The sequence below is a fragment of the Phytophthora sojae genome (genome assembly GCF_000149755.1).
Source record: "Phytophthora sojae unplaced genomic scaffold PHYSOscaffold_4, whole genome shotgun sequence".
Lineage (NCBI taxonomy): Eukaryota > Oomycota > Peronosporomycetes > Peronosporales > Peronosporaceae > Phytophthora > Phytophthora sojae.
This window is the reverse complement of record NW_009258118.1, coordinates 185,258-207,044: the sequence shown is the minus strand read 5'-3', so window position 1 is coordinate 207,044 and position 21,787 is coordinate 185,258. Positions and strand designations below refer to the sequence as shown.

Sequence of the window (21,787 nt, the reverse complement as noted above, 5' to 3'; positions counted from 1 at the left end):
CCTCGAGTCATTTGGTGATTGTATCGGTCGCGTGCACGTCTCGCCAACAATGAGCTGGGAGAACCCGATCGACAGCGACACGGAGCGCGACGACGGCGGCGACCTGGGGCTGGCGGCGGGCTCCGCCGTGTCCCAGGAGGACGCGTGGGCCGTGATCTCGAGCTACTTCGAGGAGAAGGGCCTCGTGCGCCAGCAGCTGGACTCGTTCGACGAGTTCATCCAGAACACAATGCAGGAGCTCGTGGACGACTCGCGCTCCATCCGCATCAACCCGGAGGCGCAGTACGCGCCCGGCCAGGCCAAGGCCAACACGGACACCATCTACAACATCTCGTTCGGCCAGATCTACCTGTCCAAGCCCACGATGACGGAGGCCGACGGCTCCACAAGCGTCATGTTCCCGCACGAGGCGCGCCTGCGCAACCTCACGTACTCGGCGCCGCTGTACGTGGACGTGGTGTGCCAGAAGTATCAGGCGCCCGCCTCGGGCCCGGCCAACCTCGAGGACATGGACCCGTACGACCAGGTGGAGACCCCCAAGGAGTTCATCGGCATGGTGCCCATCATGCTGCGCTCGCAGTACTGCGTGCTGACCCACAAGACGGACAAGGAGCTGACGGAGCTCAACGAGTGCGTGTACGACCAGGGAGGCTACTTCATCATCAACGGCAGCGAGAAGGTGCTGATCGCGCAGGAGCGCATGAGCAACAACCACGTCTACTGCTTCCGCAAGAACGCCGCGTCCAAGTACAGCTGGGTCTGCGAGACGCGCTCGCACGTCGAGCACGGCGTGCGCCCCACGAGCACCATGTACGTGCAGATGTACCAGAAGAGCGGCGGCAAGAGCGCCATCACGGGCAACCAGATCCGCGCCGTGATCCCGTACATCCGCCAGGACATCCCCGTCGTCATCATCTTCCGCGCGCTCGGCTTCGTGGCCGACCGCGAGATCCTCGAGCACATTTGCTACGACTTCTCGGACGCCGAGCTCATGGAGCGCTTCAAGTCGTCGCTCGAGGAGGCCTTCGTGATCCAGGAGCAGGAGGTCGCGCTGGACTTCATCGGCCGTCGTGGTAGCGCCATCAACGTGAGCAAGGCCGACCGTATCCGCTACGCGCAGGACATCCTGCAGAAGGAGATGCTGCCGCACGTCGGCGTGGAGGACCACAACGAGACCAAGAAGGCCTACTTCCTCGGCTACGTGGTGCACAAGCTGCTCATGTGCTCGCTGGGCCGCATCGGCGAGGACGACCGTGACCACTACGGCAACAAGCGTCTGGATCTGGCCGGCCCGCTGCTGGGCGGCCTGTTCCGCATCCTGTTCAAGAAGCTGACCAAGGACGTCAAGTCGTTCCTGCAGAAGTGCGTGGACAACGGCAAGGACTTCAACTTGACGCTGGCCATCCGCTCGCGTACGATCACCAACGGTCTGCGCTACTCGCTGGCCACGGGCAACTGGGGTATGCAGAAGAGCGCATCGAAGGCCGGCGTCTCGCAGGTGCTGAACCGACTGACGTACGCGTCGTCGCTGTCGCACTTGCGTCGCTTGAACACACCGCTCGGCCGTGAAGGTAAGCAGGCCCAGCCGCGTCAGCTGCACAACACGCACTGGGGTATGATCTGTCCTGCCGAAACGCCCGAGGGCCAGGCTGTCGGTCTCGTGAAGAACCTGGCCCTGATGGCCTACATTTCTGTGGGTTCGCCGCAGGCTCCCATCCTTGAGTTCCTGGAAGAGTGGGCAACAGAAAACCTGGAGGAGATCAAGCCGCAGATCATCCCGCACTCGACCAAGATCTTCGTGAACGGTAACTGGGTGGGTGTGCACCGTGAACCGAACGAGCTGATCCGCACGCTGCGGTCACTGCGTCGTTGCGTGGATATCGACGCCGAAGTGTCGGTTATTCGCGATCTGATGAACAAGGAGCTGCGCATTTACACTGACGCTGGCCGCGTGTGCCGTCCGCTGTTCATCGTGGAGGACAACCAACTGCTGCTGCAGAAGGAGCAGGTCGTGAAGCTGCAGAACCACAAGATCACAAACTACCGCTGGCACAACCTGCTGACGGATGGTGTCGTGGAACTGATCGATACCGAGGAAGAGGAAGTGTGTATGATTGCCATGGAGCCCAAGGACGTCGGCACCGGTTCGCAGATCCACACGCACTGTGAGATCCACCCGTCCATGATCCTCGGTATCTGTGCCAGTATTATTCCGTTCCCGGACCACAACCAGTCGCCGCGTAACACATACCAGTCCGCTATGGGTAAGCAGGCCATGGGCATCTACTGCTCCAACTTCCGCGCAAGAATGGACACCATGGCCAACGTGCTGAACTACCCGCAGAAGCCCCTGGTTACGACGCGTGCTATGGAGTACCTGCATTTCCGTGAGTTGCCGTCGGGTATCAACGCTATCGTGGGTATTGCGTCGTACACGGGCTATAACCAGGAAGACTCCTTGATTATGAACCAGAGTGCCATCGACCGCGGCTTCTTCCGGTCCACGTTCTACCGTTGCTACATTGACCAAGAGCGGAACAAGAGCCCGCACGGCGGCCCCGGTGGCGGTGCAGGCGGCGCCAACTGCGAAGAGTTCGAGAAGCCCTCCCGCGAGAACTGCCTGGGTCTCCGCCACGGCAGCTATCACAAGTTGGACAACGATGGTCTGGTGGCTCCTGGCACGCGTGTCAGTGGTAATGATATCATTATCGGTAAGACGTCGCCGCTGCCGCAGTCGGAAGATTCTTCGTTGGAGCAGCGCCACCAGAAGCGTGATGCTAGTACGGCTCTGCGTTCGCACGAGAACGGTATTATCGACAGCGTGATGCTGACGACGAACGCCGACGGCTTCAAGTTTACCAAGGTGCGCTTCCGCAACATTCGTGTCCCCCAGATTGGTGACAAGTTTGCATCGCGTCACGGACAGAAGGGTACGATTGGTATGACGTACCGCCAAGAGGACATGCCGTTCACGGTGGAGGGCATCACGCCCGATATCGTCGTGAACCCTCACGCTATTCCGTCGCGTATGACGGTGGGGCATCTTGTCGAGTGTCTGCTCGGCAAAGTGTCGTCGCAGACGGGTGACGAGGGTGACGCCACGCCGTTCACGGACGTGACCGTGCAGGCCATCGCCGACACGCTGCACAACCTGGGCTACCAGAAGCACGGCAACGAGGTCATGTACAGCGGCCACACGGGCCGTCGCCTGACAGCGCAGATCTTCATCGGCCCCACGTTCTACCAGCGCCTGAAGCATATGGTCGACGACAAGATCCACTCGCGTTCGCGTGGCCCCGTGACCATGCTGACGCGCCAGCCCATGGAGGGTCGTGCGCGCGAGGGTGGTCTGCGTATGGGAGAGATGGAGCGCGATTGTCTGATCTCGCACGGCTCGGCCAACTTCCTCATGGACCGCCTGTTCGCCAACTCGGACGCGTACCGCGTGCACGTGTGCGATATCTGCGGTATCATCGCCATCGCCAACCTGCGCAAGATGACGTTCGAGTGCCGCACGTGCCGCAACAAGACGCAGATCTCGCAGGTCCACATCCCGTACTCGTGCAAGCTGCTCTTCCAGGAGCTCATGGCCATGTCCATCGCGCCGCGCTTGTTCACGCTGGGCAACCCGAACGCGCCCAAGGCCCGTCAAGGTTAGTCAAGGCAAGTCAAGCCAGGATGGTCAAGCGAGGTAGATGAATGGCACCCATGTCGAGCTGAAAGACGGGCGTAGAGAGGCCAGGCCAAGTGTATTGGAGACAGTGAAGGGTGAGAGATGCATGTCGTTTGCATTTCGGAGGTTGTAGCGGTAGCTCAGCAGGAAAAAATAAGACACGAATGCAATCCCAAACTGACGGACGATGCGGGCCGCCGCAGCAAGCAAGTGCCACGCCCCTCCTCGCACTCGTCTATGCATGTTGAAGGCAGCAGCTGGTGGTTGGTGGTGCGGCACGGGCCGTGCCATGTGCCGGGCACTGCAGGTGGCTTCACTTCAAATCGACAGTGAAGATGTCAACCATGCTCCACACGCGATCCAAGGCCACCATGGATGTATCACTTGTGAATGCCTGGAAGTCATCGCAGCGCATGGGGCAACGGCTCTGTTTGTTCAAAGATACATTTGCCGTTGTTATTGATATTTGTTAGCACAAAATCCCTAGCGACATGGATTGATACAAAACGCGAGTCGGCCGATCGAAATTGCAGCGGGCGGGGGCAACAACACCAGCGCTCCCCTCGCGCACGACACGACGCGTCCACGGGGTCCGTCCGTCCGTCCGTCCATCTAGTCGCTCTTCATCTTGTCCTTGACCTCGTCCGAGAGGTTGTGGCGCTTGACGCGGGAGTAGGCGTTGATGTTGTCGTTCATGACGTAGTCGATCAGCACCTTGGTCCACGACTTGTGGCTCGGCAGGTTCTCGTAGAACTCGGGGGCCAGAGCGCGCACCTGGTGCAGACGCGAGCCGGGCACGAACGGGAAGTCGTGGTGCTCGTTGTGCAGGCCCACGTTGAACGTGACGCGGTTGAGGATGCCGTAGTACGAGTACGTCTCGTAGCCCAGCACGAACTCGTAGTGCTCGGCGATGAAGTGGCCCGCGACCGGGTGGATGCCGCAGCCGAGCATCGTGCCGACGAGCAGGTAGAGCAGGCCCGAGAAGCCGCCGAACACGTAGATGGCGTAGTTGTAGCTGAGGCAAGCGGTGGCGTTGAAGAACTCCCAGACGCCGGGCACCTTGGGGTTGACGATGAGCGGGCGGCCGCCGTAGAAGAAGACCTGGAAGATGACGAAGAGCAGCTTGGTGGACTTGTTGGTGAAGATCTTGCCCTCGAACTCCGTGGGGAGGTCGACGTCCACGCCGTCCTCGCCCTGGTAGCGGTGGTGCTCGAGGTGGTAGCGCTTGAACGAGACGGAGGACGGCACGCCGACGGGCAGGTTGGCGAAGATGCCCAGCAGCTTGTTGTGGAAGGGCTTCTTGAAGGCCAGGTTGTGCGACACCTCGTGCATGCCCAGCATCATGGCGTGGTTGGCCGTGCCGCCCACGACGTACATGAGGAACATGTACACGGGCCACGACATGTACTGCGCCGTGAGCGCCAGGTACGTCTGCAGCGCCACGGTGGCGGTGATGATGTACTTGGTCTTCCAGCAGTGGCCGAAGAGCTTCTTGACCTCCGGGTACTTGGCCATGATGAGCTTGCGGCGCGTGGCGTGCGGCTCGTCCGTGGGCGTCCAGTGGAAGTCGCTCTGCGGCTCGTGGGGCAGCACGAACTTGGGCTTGGTGGCCTGCGGCTCCACGGGGGCCATGGGCGGCAGGCTGCTCTTCTCCTCCACCTTGCACATGCTGGCCTACTCCACTTGTCTTCTTGGTACAGTATCCGCTCGCTGCCGCTCGACGCCCGCGCCCCGCAAAATCGAAAGTGGGCGAATGAGGTCAGGTACGTGACCGGAGAGGCAAAAACGGACGCCTCCGGCTAAGTGCGACCGAAAGCGACAGGGCTCGCCATACTGGGCGCAAGTCAAAAAAGTCACTCACGACGCTACAATGGACAACTGGGCGAAACAGCTCGTGTGCGGCACTCCACGCGTATCCAAGCGAGTCCCCGAGCCCAGGCGCGAAGGAGTCGTCGACATGGTCCTCGCGGTTCCGTCGGTGCTGGCCCGGTTGTGACCAGCGGAATGCGTCCGCAATTTGCGGGCCGCAAAGATATCCTCCCCGTGCGCGCGCTTACCGCCTGGGCACCGCCCAGCTGCACGTGTCCCACGCTTACACCAAGTCATGCGTGCTGGTCCGTTAGCATGGTACCAACGAGTTTCCCCGCTCTCTAACTACCGGCCCAGCACGAGCTCCAAAGACAAGTTGACGCAGCATTCGGATTTCATGTCCAGAACGTGGGGTCTGCAGCGGTGCGAGCGACATCGGGACGCTTGCCTCGCCGCCTTCCTGCAAGCACCGCTGGCCATTCATCCGAGCTGCCACTAGCGCGTCTACCAAGACCGCACAGTGGAAATCGCAGGTTCCGGGGTCCTGTGTAATATTGACGGAATCTTCAACGTTATGTACCGAGTCGCACATTGCGTCCGTCCTGTAGCCATCTCTCTGCTCTGCTGGGATGAGGCTCTTACAGATGAGCGCCGGCCATCGGGGCGCCACTGCTCTCTAGCAGCGAAAGCCCCTTGCCTGCGAGCAAATCTCATCCTTGCGACTATGATCGCGTCGCGCCTTGGCCCGATTGATTGCTGCAGCCATCGATTCCCCCTGCCCAGTGCGTTTGCCAGCTCGTGCATCAATCTGCTTGGCATTCGGTTTCACCTTGTATCCACGCGGCAGCAGCAAATGAGGGAGCGCCACCGCATCGCCCTGCCCCGCCAGCCAAGGCCATGTCCTATCCCAGCAGCCAACTATCTGGCCCCAGGGCTCGTGCCTTGTACGAGTCCCGGGCGCGTGCGGTTGCTGCCAGCGCCACGGTGCTGGCATTTGCGTTGGCGCTTCAAGGTGTTGAGCGGCAGTGAACGAACGGATCGAAACAGCGGCTCGTTAGTCGATTGTGGTGGCGCATCCTGGCTCAACGGGCAAGCAGCAGCAGCGAGCTTCGCCACCGGCAAGAAGACGACGGTGCCAGTGTCTCAGATCGCCGCGGCGCACCAGCACCGGTGCAGGCACCACTTTGATCTTCGATGGACGCGCGGGGCGGTGCTCGTCGGCTCGTCGAGTTGAAGGGATCAGCTGCAAATCGGCAAGGTGATGGCTCCAGTGGACCGCTGACACGTCACGGGCGGCACTGCCGACGACGACGGTCGTTATGCAGCGGTTTGCCCCCGGATTACAGTACGTACACATCCATTTTGGAGGAGCGGTCATTTGAGACGTCCCATCAATTCAGTTTGCTCAATTCTTGTCACCGACCAGTTGTCGTTGACAAAGACTGCTTTCGCCATGGTGGGGTCATCTTGGCGATGGGGTGGACACTTTTGTGGACCACCTCGATTAAGGTGTGGCACCTAATTTTGCGTGCAAAACACAAATACACCGGTACTAAATAAGTAAAACAGGTTCTAATTGCTCAAGCCGGTTCCATACCAGCTGCTCGCAAGATGCGGAGCGGCCGTTTCGGTGCCCGGAAAAATCTCCTGGCAGGCAAACCAAGCACCGCGCCTTGGCCGCCAGGACTGCTGCGCGCAGCTCTCGCGCGGCTTGGCCGTCATTTCCGCCAGCTATTATGCTGCTGCGGAACTAGCCTCACTACAGCACCAACTTATGCTGTGCACTGACACGCCTGCGTCGGGAAACACTCATGCACGCCCGCAAAACAAAGTGGCAGGTGGTAAAAGTTAGCCTTCCCTGTATAATCCCATGGTGTGGTCCACACAACTATTAGACCTCTCATAATACAGTTGAGTTTGACCTGTATTTTCAAATGCCCCGTACAAACCAATTCAGCACGTCTGGCCACCCACTTCTCAGCACACCGGTTTTAACCGGTGCTCTGCCTTTCTTTTCGGTTAAATTTACGTCCATTCCGGAATTGGCGTCCAAGAGCTCACAAGGAGCACAACCGTCCCCTCTTCCCCCGGCACACACAGCACAGCCCCATGGCGTCCTCCTCCGCAGCGCTGCAGCAGAGCCTCGGCGAGTCCGAGGTGTTCGACCTCGTGTGCGACTACCTGCGCACGCGCCAGTTCTTCGAGGCCGAGCGCACGCTGCGCTCCGAGCGCGAGCAGGCCGAGGCCACGGGCTCCCCCCGTGCCGCGTCGCCCGTGGCCGCCAACCAGCAGGGCGCGCCGCCGTCAGAAGACGCCGCCGCACCCTCGCTGGCCTCGCGCCTCGAGTTCATGCTGGAGCGCAGCTACGTGACGCAGCTCGTGTCCGGCTCGGGCCAGGCCGAGCCCGAGAAGATCTTCGTGCCGCGCCACGAGGTGGAGGCCACGCCCAAGCGCGCACGCGCCAACCTGGACGGCAACGAGGCGCTGGAGATTGAGGACGTCAACCGCAACACGCTGGAGGAGGGCGACGACGAGTTCAACATGAGCACGCGCCTCGTGAGCTTCGAGGCCTGCAAGGACGACCCGCACGGATCGGCCACCATGCCCATCTACCAGACGTCCACCTTCGCACAGCCCTCGGGCACCACCTTCGGCGCCTACGACTACACGCGCTCGGGCAACCCCACGCGCGCGGCGCTCGAGCGTCAGATGGCCGAGCTCGAGGGCGGACACCGTGCCTTTGCCTTCACCAGTGGCATGGCCGCGCTGTCAGCCGTCTCTCGCCTGGCGCACGCCGGCGACGAGATCGTGCTCTCTGACGACTCGTACGGCGGCACCTACCGCCTGCTCAGCAAGGTGGCGACCAAGAACGGCGTCGTCGTCAAGTACGTCGATCTCTCGGGCCCGGACGGCCCTAAGAACCTGCTGGCGGCACTCTCGGACAAGACCAAGCTGGTCATGATGGAGTCCCCCACCAACCCTATGCAGCGCATCTGCGACATCAAGCGCCTCGCTGAGGCGGCGCACACCGTCGGCGCCCTGCTATCCGTGGACAACACGATGATGAGCCCCATCCTGCAGAACCCGCTCAAGCTCGGAGCCGACATCGTGGTGCACTCTGCCACCAAGTTCATCTGTGGACACAGTGACACCATGTCTGGTATCGTCATCGCCAAGGACCCGGAGCTTTGCCGTGACATCTACTTCTACCAGAACGCCGAGGGCACGGGCCTCGCGCCGTTCGACTGCTGGCTGCTGTTGCGCGGCGTCAAGACCATGAGTCTGCGCGTGCTGGCGGCCCAGAAGAACGCCGCCAAGGTCGCCAACTTCCTCAACGACCACCCGCTCATCCAGAAGGTGCACTACACCAGTCTGCTCCCCGAGAGCTCGCCCGACCGCCAGATCCACGACTCGCAGGCCCGCGGCTGCGGCTCCGTCGTCTGCTTCCGCACCGGCTCGCTCGCCTTCTCGCAGCACCTGCTGACGGTGACCAAGCTCTTCAAGATCACGGTGAGCTTCGGCAGCGTCAACTCGCTCATCTCGCTGCCCGGCGCCATGTCGCACGCCAGCATCCCCGAGGAGGTGCGCAAGGCGCGCTCGTTCCCGGAGGACCTGGTGCGTCTGTCCATCGGCGTCGAGGACGCCAAGGATCTCATCAAGGATCTCTCGCAGGCGCTGCAATCGTACGTCCCTCCTCAGGAGGCGGCGCAGTAAACGTGTAAACTGCTGTAGTCGACGATTCCGCGGGACCCTCTGAATTCGGGTGGGGGCTGGTCAGAGGCCTAGCCACCCTTCATGGGGTCAGCGCATTCACGGAGATTTTCCCAGACCGACCAAGCGCTGCCATCATTGCAGACAGCGCTTCGTTGCATCGGGAGTCTCTCGTGGTGCGTCGGATCACAAACCCGTAGCACATGACGGTGTGCTGCGCACTTTGAATCCACGCGTGAATTCGTTCGAGATGTTCAAGAGTGTACGAGTGTTGCAGCTTCCTCCGACAAATTAGAGTAAATGATAGTGTTGGTGGAGCCTGTAACCGTGCAATCGCGAACGTCGATGCTAGAATCGAGCTCAAGGGCTCATGGTCGTGAATAAAATATCGTCTTCACCTTCCAACTTTTCCACTAAATTATTGCTGGATTACCTTGGTTTGTGGGTCGACTGAGTTTCAGGTAGCATTTCGCTGTACCATTCCATGACGCTTTCGGCAGCCTTCGCCCAACTCGAGCACTGCCCGCATGAGCGCCGATAACGATGGCAGCGGCAAGCAATGATGGCATGCGAGATAGTGGTGCGCTTGGTGCAGCTGCGGTTCTTCTCTCGGAGGCTGTGTTCATCCTCCGAATGACTACAGAAGGGTATCTCAACTAAACTGATGTGTTCCATAGTGCACAGCGGGCAGATTCACGTAGCACTCCTGTCCGATAGAGCAGTCGAGCACAAAAGCTCCTCGAGTTGAGCATTGGAACCCATTTCATCGATCGAGCATGTTGATGGGCTTGCGATTCATGCAATCGCCCCACCCAGTTACGTGTTTGTACATGTAGAACTCGAGAAGATTTAGTTTCTGTAGCTGAACCAGTTGTAGTAAAGAGATCAAACGCACGCTTTTTTAACAGATTTACTAATGACACTACCCAGGAAAGTGGGTGCGGCGCGTGCGCTCATGCTGATGCTGGAACCTCGTCGCCGCTTTCTCTCGCTCTGCTCGCCTCCCTCCTCGCGCTTCCGTCTTGGAACTTGCTACTTTCATATAAGATACGGGGCCAACTACTCCTAGAGCTCGAACGCCGAGTGCAGCTTGAGCAGCGTGCGCAGCTCGTAGTGTGCCACGCTGGCGCTCGGGCGGTCGTTGGGGTTGAAGCTTAAGCAGCGGTCGGCCAGCTCGCGGATGTCCTCGGGGCAGTTGGTTCCCAGGTCGGGCTTCTCTTCGCTCGTGACCTTGAGGACGATCAGCGCGTTCGTCACGCCTTCGAACGGCTTGATGCACGTGGCCAGCTCCGACAGGATCACGCCGAACGAGTAGATGTCGGCCATCTCCGTGTACCGCTCGCCGCGCAGCACTTCGGGCGCGATCCACGCCATCGTACCGATACCCGCAGTCATCGTCGTGTCCACCTGCCACTCGCGACTTACACCGAAGTCGCTCAGCTTGGCCTCGTACGAGGCGCTCAGGAGCACGTTCTTCGACTTGAGGTCGCGGTGGATGATCGGCGACGGGAACGAGTGCAGGTACACAATGGCCTCCAGCACGTCCAGAGCGATGGCCGCCTTGGCCGGCAGCACGGACGAGTTCTGGTACCAGTCGAACTCCTTCGGGTACATCTCTTGCCGCTCGTGCTGCTGCTTCAGCAGCATGTCCAGGTCGCCGTTGGGCATGTACTCCATCAGCACGGCCATGTCCGAGAGCATGCTCCAGCTCACACCGATGAAGCGCACGATCTTGGCGTGCGAGAGCGACGAGATGAGCTTGATCTCCTCGATGAACGCGCTCAGACAGCGATCGTCCGCAGCCTTCTCCGGGAGGATCTTCTTGACCACAACGGGGCGGCTCTGGTACGTCGCGAGGAACACAATGCCGAAGCCGCCCTTGGCAATAGACCGCTCGATCTGCACCTCGTTCGCGGGGACGCGGTACTTGACGAGGGCCGACTCGATGGCCGTCCCGCCCATCATGGTGATCTTGCCACCGCTGAAGATCGTGTTGTAAGAGGCCGAGTTCTGCTGGTTGCTCGGGTTGCTGGGATGGTTGCCTCGGCCAGAATGCGACGCCGTGTCCATGAGTGTGTTGTTGGCGAAGAAATTGTCGCCCACGTCTCTTCCAGAAACATCCTTGGTCTGACGCACGCGGTACGTGCGGAAGGCGAATGCCGCGAGAGCCACGGCCAGCACGGCGGCCATGCAGATCACCACGATGAGGATGGTGCTGTTGCCGTTGCTGTTGCTGATCGGCGTGGTGCTCGCGCTCTCGGCGCTCGACGACGACTTGCTCGACGAGTTGCCGTACGTGGACTCGAACAGCTCGTCCGAGATGACGCAAATGCTGTAGCCGGATACGGCGACAAGCTCCGCGCCGGAGGTGGAGCAGCTCGTCTGGGCGACTACTGCGTTGAACATGTCCAGGTCCTTGAACGTGGAGTAGTCCGAGCGCGAAATCTCAAAGTTCGTGATCTCGTTGGAGCCCAGATCCAGCTTCGACAGCGCGAGCGGGAACGAAACGCCCCTGATGGACTCGATGGGGTTGCCAGAGAAGTTCAACGTCGTGACGCTGGACGGGAACGAGTACTTGTACAGCTCTGCGATCATGTTGTTCGTAGCGGTGATCTGAATCACCGTAGAGGGGAATCCGTCAGGCATGGACGTGATCGTGTTGTACGAGAAGTCACTGCGGCACACAAAAGACATTAGCACACTCCCCGGCGTATTCAAATGATACAAATAGGAACGTACATGTACTGCAGGCTGTCCGGAAAGCTCACGCCGCTCAAGCTGGAGAGGCCCGACTGCACCAGTGACAAGTACTGGACGGAGTCTGGGAAAGTTGCGCCCTTCAACGTGGACAGCTTCAGGTTGTGGATGTACAGCAGCGTCAGCGAGGACGGGAAGGTCACGCCCGCGACGGACGTGATGGGGTTGCCGCCCAGGAAGAGCTGCGTCATGGTGTCAGGCAGGCTCATGCCGTCGAACGACGCGATGTCGTTCCAGCTCAGGTCCAGGTTCGTGACCGAGTCGGGGATCGCCAGCTTGCTGAAGCTCGTGAAGATGTTCGACGTCAGCGTCCTGCAAACCGGCAACAACACATTAGTCCCTCCCCCATCTCATCCTCATCAATACAGCCAGGCAAGGACGCACAATTTATTGAGCGTCGTCAGGTCCGTCAGCGCCACCGAGGAGATGTTGTTCAGCGACAAGTCACTAGAGTTCAGACAAGCAGCCCCACCAGTCAGTCAGTCACTCGGTCCCGTCAGTCCACCCGAGCCTCTAAATAACAAGAGTAGTGCGCACGTACATTGTCTTGACGTCGGGCGCGCTCAGCACCTTCTGGATGCCCATGCTACTGGCCGTGAGCGTGTTCTTGCTCACGTCCACCTCGGTCTCGCTGCAGTCGGCGTCCACGACGACGGCCTGCGTGTTGTCGCTGCCGGACATGAGCACCACGGTGCCGGCGGTGTCGCACGAGGCGGCTTCACTGCGCGCAGTCAGCAGCAGCAGCGCGCAGGCCGCCAGTGTCCGGAGCACGGCGTGCATTTTGCTTCAAAGAGGGATTGCGCGGCGACTACGGGTCTGGAAAGCGCGCGCGGCACTGCGTTCGACGCGCGGGGAGCTCAGCTACAGAGACAGACGCTCGCGGGGTTCCGAGGACCCGTGGAAGCGGCACGCGGAGTCGGCGACGGCAAATGCGCGGACCCAACCGAGACGCTCTGCCTGGCAGGTGGAGATATGAGGGGAAGTCAGTCAGGCGGACGTGGACTGGCTCGGTCGGGCCGGGACCTCTACGGGCTCTTTCTATGCACATTTAGGCGGCGTGTGATTGGTCGAAAACCGGCTCCTCGATGTGGCGACGCCGGTAACCTGTACAGAATTCTGCCCGAATAAGGAACGGGTGTACAACTAATAGCCTCACATATTTAATATTATTTTCCAGTCGATGTGGCGATAGGGGGATGTGCACGGTACTGCAAGGTACTGAGGTACTAAGGTGAAAAATCCAGTGCCAATCATCAGCTCTCCACCCTCGTTTGAAAAATGGCACGCATTTAGCGATCTTACTAGACTTCAAACTACATGTACCGTAGTGGTAGACTCGCACTTTTGCTTTTGCACCTCGCCCCACAAGCCCACCTCCTCCCCCACTCCACCCATGAAGTCCACACCGTCCAAGCGTCTCCGTCTCACTTGGTCTGAGAAAGTGGGCATCCTCGACAAGGTGAAGGGCTAGATAATCCCTACGAGGTTGACCAGTTGACAGCGCTGTTGTGGTGCGAGGATGCCTGGTCAAAGGTTAGTGCTTCGACCATACGCCACTGTTCGAATCATTCCGGACTCGTAGGTAAAGCTGCTCTTCAGTTCATTTTGAAATATCTAAATCAGTACATTGGAAAAGTATACTCAACTTAACATCAATTTGTATATTCTGCGTCTTTATATATCAGGCGTTCCTTACTCGGGCAGATTACTGTACTTCTACGTGAGACTCAACAAAAGTATATATTGAGTAGCGCAGGTATCAGCAGGTAGTGGAGGTTTCTGAAGCAGTTTGGCGCGCGCGGATTCGCCGGCCCGTCAAGATGAGTCTACTGTATCGGCTCCGAGAGGTTAACCTAAACGTATCGAGGCCAGAGCCTATCTTGGCTAGCCGTGTCTGTGCATCGCGCCACGGGCGTCAGTGACTGCAGGCCAAGAGCTCAACCGCTGGCCATCGCCATCTGCACTGGCGGAGGCTCCACGATGGCAGTTGGCGCAACGCTGGTCGCTGAGTGCAATCTGCGCGTGCAATACGAGCGCCGGGTGTCTCTTACTGTTTGGGTACAGTACGGTGCGGTGGTGCGCGTGCCCCTCAACGAAATGCCAACGTGCAGAGCTTTCGGCTTGGACTGCGGCACCCGTACGTGCGTGCTCCTCTGCGCGGCGGGAACTGTCGCACAAGAGAGCCAACGCCAGTCGGAAAGGCTGTGGCCGCAGTAATGACCGGGATGGCTCGGCTTTCGGCACCGGTGATGGATTGGCGCGGCCAGAGACCCTGCCGCGCTCTCCGGCTGCAACTTGCCCCCGACCTACAGTCAGCGGGCGACGAGCCGGCGATCCCCTCGCTCTGCAATCAGCTGCGCGCCCCCGGTCAGAACCGCACGCACAGAGAGAGCGGGCACCGAGTAGGCATTGAGGCAGGCGAGGCGAGGGATCACTCTGAACTGCAGAAGCCATCTCAATTCCGCGGCGCACCCGGCAGTAGAATCGGTGCGCCTGCATCAAGCAATGGGCGCCTCGCGCGACCCCAAGAAACGGAAGGCTCGGCCACCTGCAAATCACTCGCGTCGCTCGGCCACAACATCGGAAACCCTCCCGTCTCTGAAGGCCTTCGTAAACACAAGCACGGCTGGCCGGCCACAAAGTCGACCAGGTCGAGGGAAGATCGCAATTCGACGACGTCACGATTGATTAATGCGCCCCGTCTCTGCGAGTCTGTCTACAATAAGACAGAGGATACTTGCACCGGGTCAGCTCCAGTCGGTGCAGCGTGGTGCACCGGGCCACACCGACTGGCCCGGTGCACGGTAAAAGAATAGGCTGACACTCTGTTTTTTGTCGAGAACAGTTCCGTATGTTGGTTGGACGTTCCAACCAAGTTGGCAGCAAGTTGCTGCCAGCAACCAACCGACCGAGCGAGCACCAGCACGAGCATGGGCCAAGTGGCCAAGTCTGGTCAATTTGGCCACCGAGTTGGAGGACTTGATCGCCAAGTCCTTGGGTCTAAGTGTCCTCACAGTAACACTACATATCACTTCGGTTCGAGAGCAAGCGGCTGAGCTGCACTAAATGCTGTATTCTGTATGTTACTGTACCATTGCGTGTAGTCTGAAGTAGCTACAGTACTGACAAAAGTGCTTCGAGGCGCTAAGCAACACACGCTGGATCTACTTTAATGTTTAGTTCCAACTACTTGTTACCACAACATGTTGCCTGCCGGGCTGCGCTTGGCTGGACGCCCCCGCGCCAAGCAGTCTAGCGAGCCGAGTACTGCACGAGGCGCTGGAAAGCTCGGTGCAGGGCCCCCCTCCGCAAATACCGCGTGCTTGTGTTGGCCCTGTGCGCACAACTCCCCCCTCCCCCCAGCTAACACGCAAATGATACCATGATCTTAGCACACACGCACACCCTCTCCTAGCTAGCAGGGGCTTGCATTTCGACGGCCTCGCACCTGCCGACGTCCGCTTGCCTCCTTCTCGTCCTTTTCGGAGTTCCTTCACCGATTTTGGAGTGTTGAACGTCAAATCACCAGCTGTAGCTCTAAGCACATCTCAAGATCTCTTACTCATAAAAAAGAATACAGGCTGGCCCGGTGCAAGCAGCCACTATCCTACAATAACGGGTCAATTGCGTCCTCCGGCGTCCCCCCTGTCACCAGGTCGTCCTCCGCGCCGATCCGGCCTTCTCCTGCTTCTTCAACTGCATCGTCCTCTTCTGGCAGCTCGCTGGCGTTACCGTTGGTGTTGTCGATGCTGGCCCTATCCTGGTGGTCATCAGCGCCGTCCTCCATGGCCGCATCCGAACGCTCCTCCTCATCGTGTGCGTTCGGCACAACGTCAGCGTCAGCATCGTCTCCGTCGCTATCCGCGAGCGGACTCGCCCGTCCGCCCGCCTCAGAGTCTGTCGACGTCGGCACGGACGCCACGCTGCTCGTGCTGCTGCTGGCCACCATCGCCTTGGTCTTGGAGGCGTGCAGCTTGGCGCTGCGTCGGCTGCGCTGCACCTTGGCGCCCTTCACCTGGAAGTCCACGGCGTAGGACGACATGGGCTTGCCGACGTACTCGGCCTTGTGGATCCGCCGCCAGCAGCCCGTGTCGGGCTCATCTATCGCACTCGCACCACCGCCGCCGCTCCGCTTTCTCTGTTCGTACTCGCGGTGGTCCACCACCACCTTGATGATGCCCGAGAGCCCCGACTCTACGTAGCGCTGGGCGATGGGCGTGCTGTAGTCGCAAGCCGGCGAGCTGTTGACCTCGATGAGCCACGGCGTCAGGTCCTCGCTCACCATGAAGTCGTAGCCGTAGAGCTCGCAGCTGTTGCTGCGGTGCTGCACCTGGTCCTGCACGCACTGCAGCGACTGCACCACGATCTCCTTCATGCGCGGGTGCATGCGCTGCTCCCAGACGTCGGGCTGGCCCAGCTTGCAGGTCAGGAACTTCTTGAAGTCGTCCGAGTGCCACATGTTGCCCTCTACCTGCATCTCGCCGTCGTCCGTGGCGTACACGTCGTTAAACTTGTCGCTGTACTTCTGGATCGAGTTGTTGGTCAGGTGCACGTACTGGTCGCTCAGGTCGTCCATCGAGTACTCCTCGGACGAGAAGCGCAGGTAGCAGTCCTCGTTGAACCAGACCGTGAGCGGGTCCCAGCCCGTGACCAGGACCCACTGGCGGATGTCGAACTTGCGCTTGCAGAGCAGCAGCGGGTTCTCGATGTACTTCTGCGCCACCCACTGACACTCCTTGTGGTTCTCCACGTCGACGTACTCGAGTAATTGATCCAGGTCGTTGAACACGCGGATACCGCGGCCTCGGGACATCCCTGCGGGCTTGACGATCCACACGTTCTGACTCGTACTCGTGGCTGCGGCCGGGTGCTCATCATTCAACAAGAACTCCGCGCCGCCATTGATGTGAAACTGCGCGCACAACTTCTCGAGCTCTCGAGCGAGTCGAATAGCCTCTTCGAAGACTTCTTCACGCACTAGCGACACGTGAGCAATGAGGTTGCTCAGTCGAGCCTTCTCCCGGTTGAACGCGTCGGCCTGCAGCTTCTCCGCATGCCGCTGCATTCGCTTCTCTCGAGCCGACAGCACCGTGTCGGGGCTTTTGCCGTCAACTCCAGCAGTGACGTCTTTATCTTCTGCGTACACTTTCTTCTTGTACACCAACGACGCGCGGAGACGCCCCGGTTTGTCCAGCGAGCAGTTCGTTAGCACTTCCCACTGCAGGTCGGTCACGAGTTCGTTCACGCCCGTCGACAATGGATCGTCGACACTTTCTTCCAGTGGATCAAGCGCACCACCGACAGACTCGACGTTGTTGCTCTCCGGCCGCTTGCTCTTGACCTTCTTCCTCGCAATGGCCAGCACAACGTCGACCAGAGCCTCGTTGGCGCCCATCGAAGCTGTCCCTGGCAGCTTCTGCTTGAGCTGCAGCCCTCGTCTCGCTAGCTGCTTGAGAAGTCCCTCGGCTACGCCATAGCGGAAGTCCTGGACAAAGTTGTCCATGTCCATGAGGTCGTTCAGATCGTACGCGCGAGGAAACATGGCGTCGATGTCCACGCTCTGGTGCCACACGGCACTGCGCAAGTTGTGGATGAGCCCGACCTTGGTCGTGATGGCCGCGTTCTGAGCGAAGTGGTTGACGTACTGGTACTTCTCGAGCTTGAACGCCCGCAGCTCGTCGCTCTTGAGGGACCACTTGAAGTCGAAGTACGGCGACACCCGCTCCTGGTTGTAGAACCACCCGCGCTTCTCCAGCTCCTCTCGGATGACCGGGTACCATCCCGTCATGCAGAAGACCTTTTGATCCGGTGCGACGCCGTGCCGCTTCTTCCAGGACGCAAAGTCTCGCGCTTCGGGGATAATTTGCGCGTCTCGGTCCTTGAGTTTGCTCAGTCGAGCTATCATAGCTTCCACGTCGACGGGTGGGCCTGCATTTGCTGCTTTCTCGGCTGCAGCAGCGGCCGCAGCAGCCTCCTCTTTCTCCCTCGCTTCAGTTAGTGCTTGTTGTCTGGCTGCAGCTTCTTGTAGTCGTTGCTGAGCCTCCTTCTGGATCCTCCGCTTCCGCTTCTCCTGCAACACGCGCGCCTCGTCCTCCTCCTTCTGCTTCTGCTTGCGTTGGTCGGCCAACTTCTGCAGATACTTCTGCTGCTTGCGCTGGAAGGCGTCTCGCTGCTCCTTCGCGCGCTGCTTGTGCTCCTCCTCCAATTGCTCGTCGACTAGAACCTGGTTGTTTGAGCTGCGTTCAGTGTCCTGCGAGGCGTTCTCCTGCTCCTCCACCACAGTCGGAAGAGGAGCTTCATCCGCGTCATCTTCTTCGACTTGTTCCCTGTTGATGGCGTCTTGGAGCTTGTGGAGAACCGTCTGAGTGACCTTTTCACGCTTGCGCTGCTCGCGCTCCCTCTCCAGCTCGAGCTGCTCCTGCTCCTCGCGCTGCTTGGCTTGGATGCGGGCCAGATGCGCCTGCTGCTTCTTGAGCAAACGCTTTTGTCTCTTGGCCTTCTCCTTCCGCTTCTCGATCACAGCAGGATCGACCTCTTCGTCCTCCTGGGGCTCCTCTTGACGCAGTAGTTCACTGGTGAGGTCATCCACCTCCGGGGACGAAGAAGCTGCTTGCTTTTGCTGTCGAGCGTCGGCGTCCTGCAAGATCTTGCGCGTCATCTTCTCGTGGAGCTTCTTCTTTCGTCGCTCCTGTCGAGCTCGTTCCTCCTTCTCCTTGCGCTTCTTCTCCTCCAACTCCTTGATGAAATCTCGGTTCTTGTCCTTGACGTCGTGCGCGTGGTTCAAAGACGACCGAGAGGAGGCGGACGTCCTGCTACTGGACAATCCGTGGCGTTTGTCGTCGTCCTCTTCCTCGTGGTTATTATCACGCTCCGTCATACGGCCATGGTCGTCCTCCTCCTGGTTGCATCGAGGTAGAGTGCTGAGCTGCTGGGGCTTCCCCAAGGCTGGAAACTTGACGGTGGCCGACGAAGATGAAGCCTTTGGCGGCAGACTTCGCTGATGCGGCTGCTTGAGGCGACTGCGCTGGTTGTTGCTGGCCGAAGCAGCAGCGTCATTCACTAAAGGCGGCAGCAGTCCAAGCGTGGGACTTTTGGCTCGTCCGTCTTGGAGTCGCGGGAGAATGGAGCTCATTACTACTGCACACTACAAGCACGGAGCAACGAACTGTGCTGGTTAGTGCACACACCCGCAGGTTCCTTGGACGACACGACAGGCCTATAATGGTATCATCGCCTCCGTTACATGGGAGCATGCACACTGCACACGCTGTCGGCCGTTTCCTCACGTGAGATCGGGGCGATACAAGTAATGTGCCAAGCTAGCTCGCGCGCGTTGAAGAGTTGTTCAAAGTCTTGTATGATTGTTTCATGCAGTTAGCGGCGACGAGCGCAGCGACTATCTAAACGATGGACTTACTCGGCGTAGGCGTCCACGTGCACGCCAGCGATTGCGCGGCCGGACGGGTCGGCGGCGTTCTTGAAGGCGGCGTCCCACTCGATAGCGGCGGGGGTGCTGCAAGCAATGCTGGGGCCGCCGGGCACGGTCTGCGCGGCCACCTCGCGGTGGAAGTGGTGCTGGAAGATGCTGCGGTACATGTAGGCCTCCTTGGACTGCGGCGTGTTGTACGGGAATAGCCGCTCGGCGTGCTTCATCTGGCGCTCCGTGACCGTCTTCTCGGCCAGGTCCTTGAGCGAGTCGATCCAGCCGTAGCCGACGCCGTCCGAGAACTGCTCCTTCTGGCGCCACAGGATGTGCTCGGGCAGGTACGGGTCCTCCTTGTCGTCGAAGGCCTTGCGGATGATGTACTTCTCGAACTTCTTGGCCTTGGCGTCGATCATCTTCTCGCGCGTGTCGATGTTCATGGCCACGTCCAGGAAGTCGGCGTCCAGGAACGGCACGCGGGCCTCGAGGCCCCAGGCGCTCGTGGCCTTGTTGGCGCGCAGGCAGTCGTACTGGTGCAGGGCCTGCAGCTTGGCCACCGTCTCCTTGTGGAAGGCCTCGGCGCTCGGGGCCTTGTGGAAGTACAGGTAGCCGCCGAAGACCTCGTCGGCGCCCTCGCCGGACAGCACCATCTTGATGCCCATGGCCTTGATCTTGCGGGACATGAGGAACATGGGCGTCGAGGCGCGGATCGTGGTCACGTCGTACGTCTCCAGGTGCTTGATGACCTCGGACACGGCGTCCAGGCCCTCCTGGATCGTGTACGTGTACGAGTGGTGGATCGTGCCGAGGAAGTCGGCCACCTCCTGGGCGGCCTTGAGGTCGGGCGAGTTCTCGAGGCCAATGGTGAACGAGTGGATCTTGTTGATCCACTCGCCGCCCTGCGCCACGAGCTTCTTCTTCTCGCGCACGGCGATGGAGGCCACGAGGGACGAGTCCAGGCCGCCCGAGAGCAGCACGCCCCAGGGCACGTCGGCCATCATGCGGCGCTTGACGGCCGCCTCGAAGGCCTCGCGCAGCGCCGGCAGGTCCAGCGGCGTCTTGCCCAGGTGGCCGGGCGCGTACCACTCGGGCGTGTACCAGGGCTTGCACGTCTCCGTGTCGCTCGTGAACACGTGGCCGGGCGGGAAGACCTCGAAGCGCACGCAGCCGTCCTCGAGCGCCTTCATCTCCGAGGCGAACCAGACGCTGCCGTCCGCGCCGTAGCCGTAGTACATGGGGGTGATGCCCATGTGGTCGCGGGCCGCGAGGAAGAAGTCCTTGCGGTGGTCGTACAGTACGAAGCTGAACATGCCGCGCAGCAGGTGCACGAAGTCCGGGCCGTGCTCGAGGTAGAGCGGGATGATGATCTCGCAGTCCGACTTGGTCATGAACTGGTACGGCGTCTTGAGCGTCTGCGCCAGCTCGCGGTAGTTGTAGATCTCGCCGTTCACGCTGCACGTGATGTTGCGCTCCGGGTCGTTGCTCACCAGCGGCTGCGCGCCCGACTCCGGGTCGATGATGGCCAGGCGCTCGTGCTCGATGGCGATGCCGCGCTCCGGGAACACGCGCACGCCGTTCCAGTCCGGGCCGCGGTGCTGGATCTTCTTGCCGGCAGCCAGCGCGGCCTGGCGCAGCTCCGCCTCGGGCATCATGGAGCGCAGGATCGCGACGATTCCGCACATGGCTTTAGTGTCTATGGGGGGAGGGGGGAGGGATCTGCCTGCGATGGAGACCGTCGATGTGGAAGTGGTGGCCACGCAGAGGTGGCGGTCGGGGCTGAAGTGAGGCTGTTTAGACGACCGGCTTCTGATAAGGAGTGCTGCGGTTAGAGCCGGGCTCCATTCCACAAGAAAAAGCTTAGCATTTAGAGCCTTCCCGCGGCTTTCGGACAGCATGTGATACGGACTTGAAGTCTATACCATACAGAAGGTGTGGAAACGTACTGGGTTTAGCGACATTATCTGAAACCGTACTTAGAGCACCGGAATGCTCTTGTGGCACCAGATGGAAGTGACGTAACTTGCGTCGGCCTAAATTAGCGATCGCTGATTGGACGGAGGACATTTAGTCACAATGACATTTTCGGTATACCGGTAATTTAACAGTTGAATGCGGCTCGGGACTATGGCCAAGTAACCCAAGCACCAGCAAGTCGGTTGTCTCCAACCAGGTTTGAAGGCGACAACTACAGTACATCCGCTGTCATGGAGACTTGAATGTGAGCGCGGTCGGCGGACGTTGAAGTTACCGCGATTCACAGGATACTAATAAATGCTGTGGCCCTCGCGATCTAGAAATCTGAATTGATACAGAGCATCTTGGTTGGTGCTCGGTGTCCTCTGCCCGAGAGCGCCACCGCCACCAGAATTAGCGTAAGCAGACACATGCCGGTTGCAAACACATTGCGTTTGCGC

At 60.0% G+C, this 21,787-nt stretch overlaps 7 protein-coding genes across 7 annotated transcripts; 3 read left to right on the top strand and 4 right to left on the bottom strand.

Annotated features, from left to right (window-relative positions):
* Positions 1-49: 49 nt before the first annotated feature.
* Positions 50-3,658, top strand: PHYSODRAFT_262616 (hypothetical protein; the record flags this gene model as incomplete). The annotated part of the gene is made up of 3 exons (XM_009527262.1): positions 50-127; positions 173-457; positions 506-3,658. 3 exons carry the CDS (start codon positions 50-52, stop codon positions 3,656-3,658), a joined length of 3,516 nt encoding a protein of 1,171 aa, XP_009525557.1.
* Positions 3,659-4,103: 445 nt separating this feature from the next.
* PHYSODRAFT_543976 (fatty acid desaturase family, Zn-binding site) lies at positions 4,104-5,390 on the bottom strand. The gene has a single exon (XM_009527261.1). It carries the CDS (start codon positions 5,339-5,341, stop codon positions 4,286-4,288), a length of 1,056 nt encoding a protein of 351 aa, XP_009525556.1. The 5' UTR covers positions 5,342-5,390; the 3' UTR covers positions 4,104-4,285.
* Positions 5,391-7,591: 2,201 nt separating this feature from the next.
* PHYSODRAFT_559054 (hypothetical protein) lies at positions 7,592-9,596 on the top strand (the record flags this gene model as incomplete). Its single annotated transcript, XM_009527260.1, has 1 exon — positions 7,592-9,596. The coding sequence occupies one exon, from the start codon at positions 7,592-7,594 to the stop codon at positions 9,194-9,196; it is 1,605 nt and encodes a 534-aa protein (XP_009525555.1). The 3' UTR covers positions 9,197-9,596.
* Positions 9,597-10,078: 482 nt separating this feature from the next.
* On the bottom strand, positions 10,079-12,730 carry PHYSODRAFT_262540 (hypothetical protein; the record flags this gene model as incomplete). The annotated part of the gene is made up of 5 exons (XM_009527259.1): positions 10,079-10,225; positions 10,316-11,867; positions 11,933-12,262; positions 12,335-12,397; positions 12,492-12,730. The coding sequence occupies 5 exons, from the start codon at positions 12,728-12,730 to the stop codon at positions 10,079-10,081; spliced, it is 2,331 nt and encodes a 776-aa protein (XP_009525554.1).
* Positions 12,731-13,402: 672 nt separating this feature from the next.
* On the top strand, positions 13,403-13,552 carry PHYSODRAFT_376357 (hypothetical protein; the record flags this gene model as incomplete). The annotated part of the gene is made up of 1 exon (XM_009527258.1): positions 13,403-13,552. A coding segment is annotated over one exon (150 nt), but the record flags the coding sequence as incomplete, so codon positions are not given.
* A 2,236-nt stretch (positions 13,553-15,788) lies between these two features.
* PHYSODRAFT_437481 (hypothetical protein) lies at positions 15,789-19,000 on the bottom strand (the record flags this gene model as incomplete). The annotated part of the gene is made up of 2 exons (XM_009527257.1): positions 15,789-18,878; positions 18,944-19,000. Coding segments are annotated over 2 exons (3,147 nt in total), but the record flags the coding sequence as incomplete, so codon positions are not given.
* A 363-nt stretch (positions 19,001-19,363) lies between these two features.
* Positions 19,364-21,055, bottom strand: PHYSODRAFT_330563 (hypothetical protein; the record flags this gene model as incomplete). Its single annotated transcript, XM_009527256.1, has 1 exon — positions 19,364-21,055. One exon carries the CDS (start codon positions 21,053-21,055, stop codon positions 19,364-19,366), a length of 1,692 nt encoding a protein of 563 aa, XP_009525551.1.
* Positions 21,056-21,787: the final 732 nt, after the last annotated feature.

Excerpts from the sequence above, each read along its gene's own strand:
- PHYSODRAFT_543976 (XM_009527261.1), bottom strand. The coding sequence starts at position 5,341 with ATGTGCAAGGTGGAGGAGAAGAGCAGCCTGCCGCCCATGGCCCCCGTG.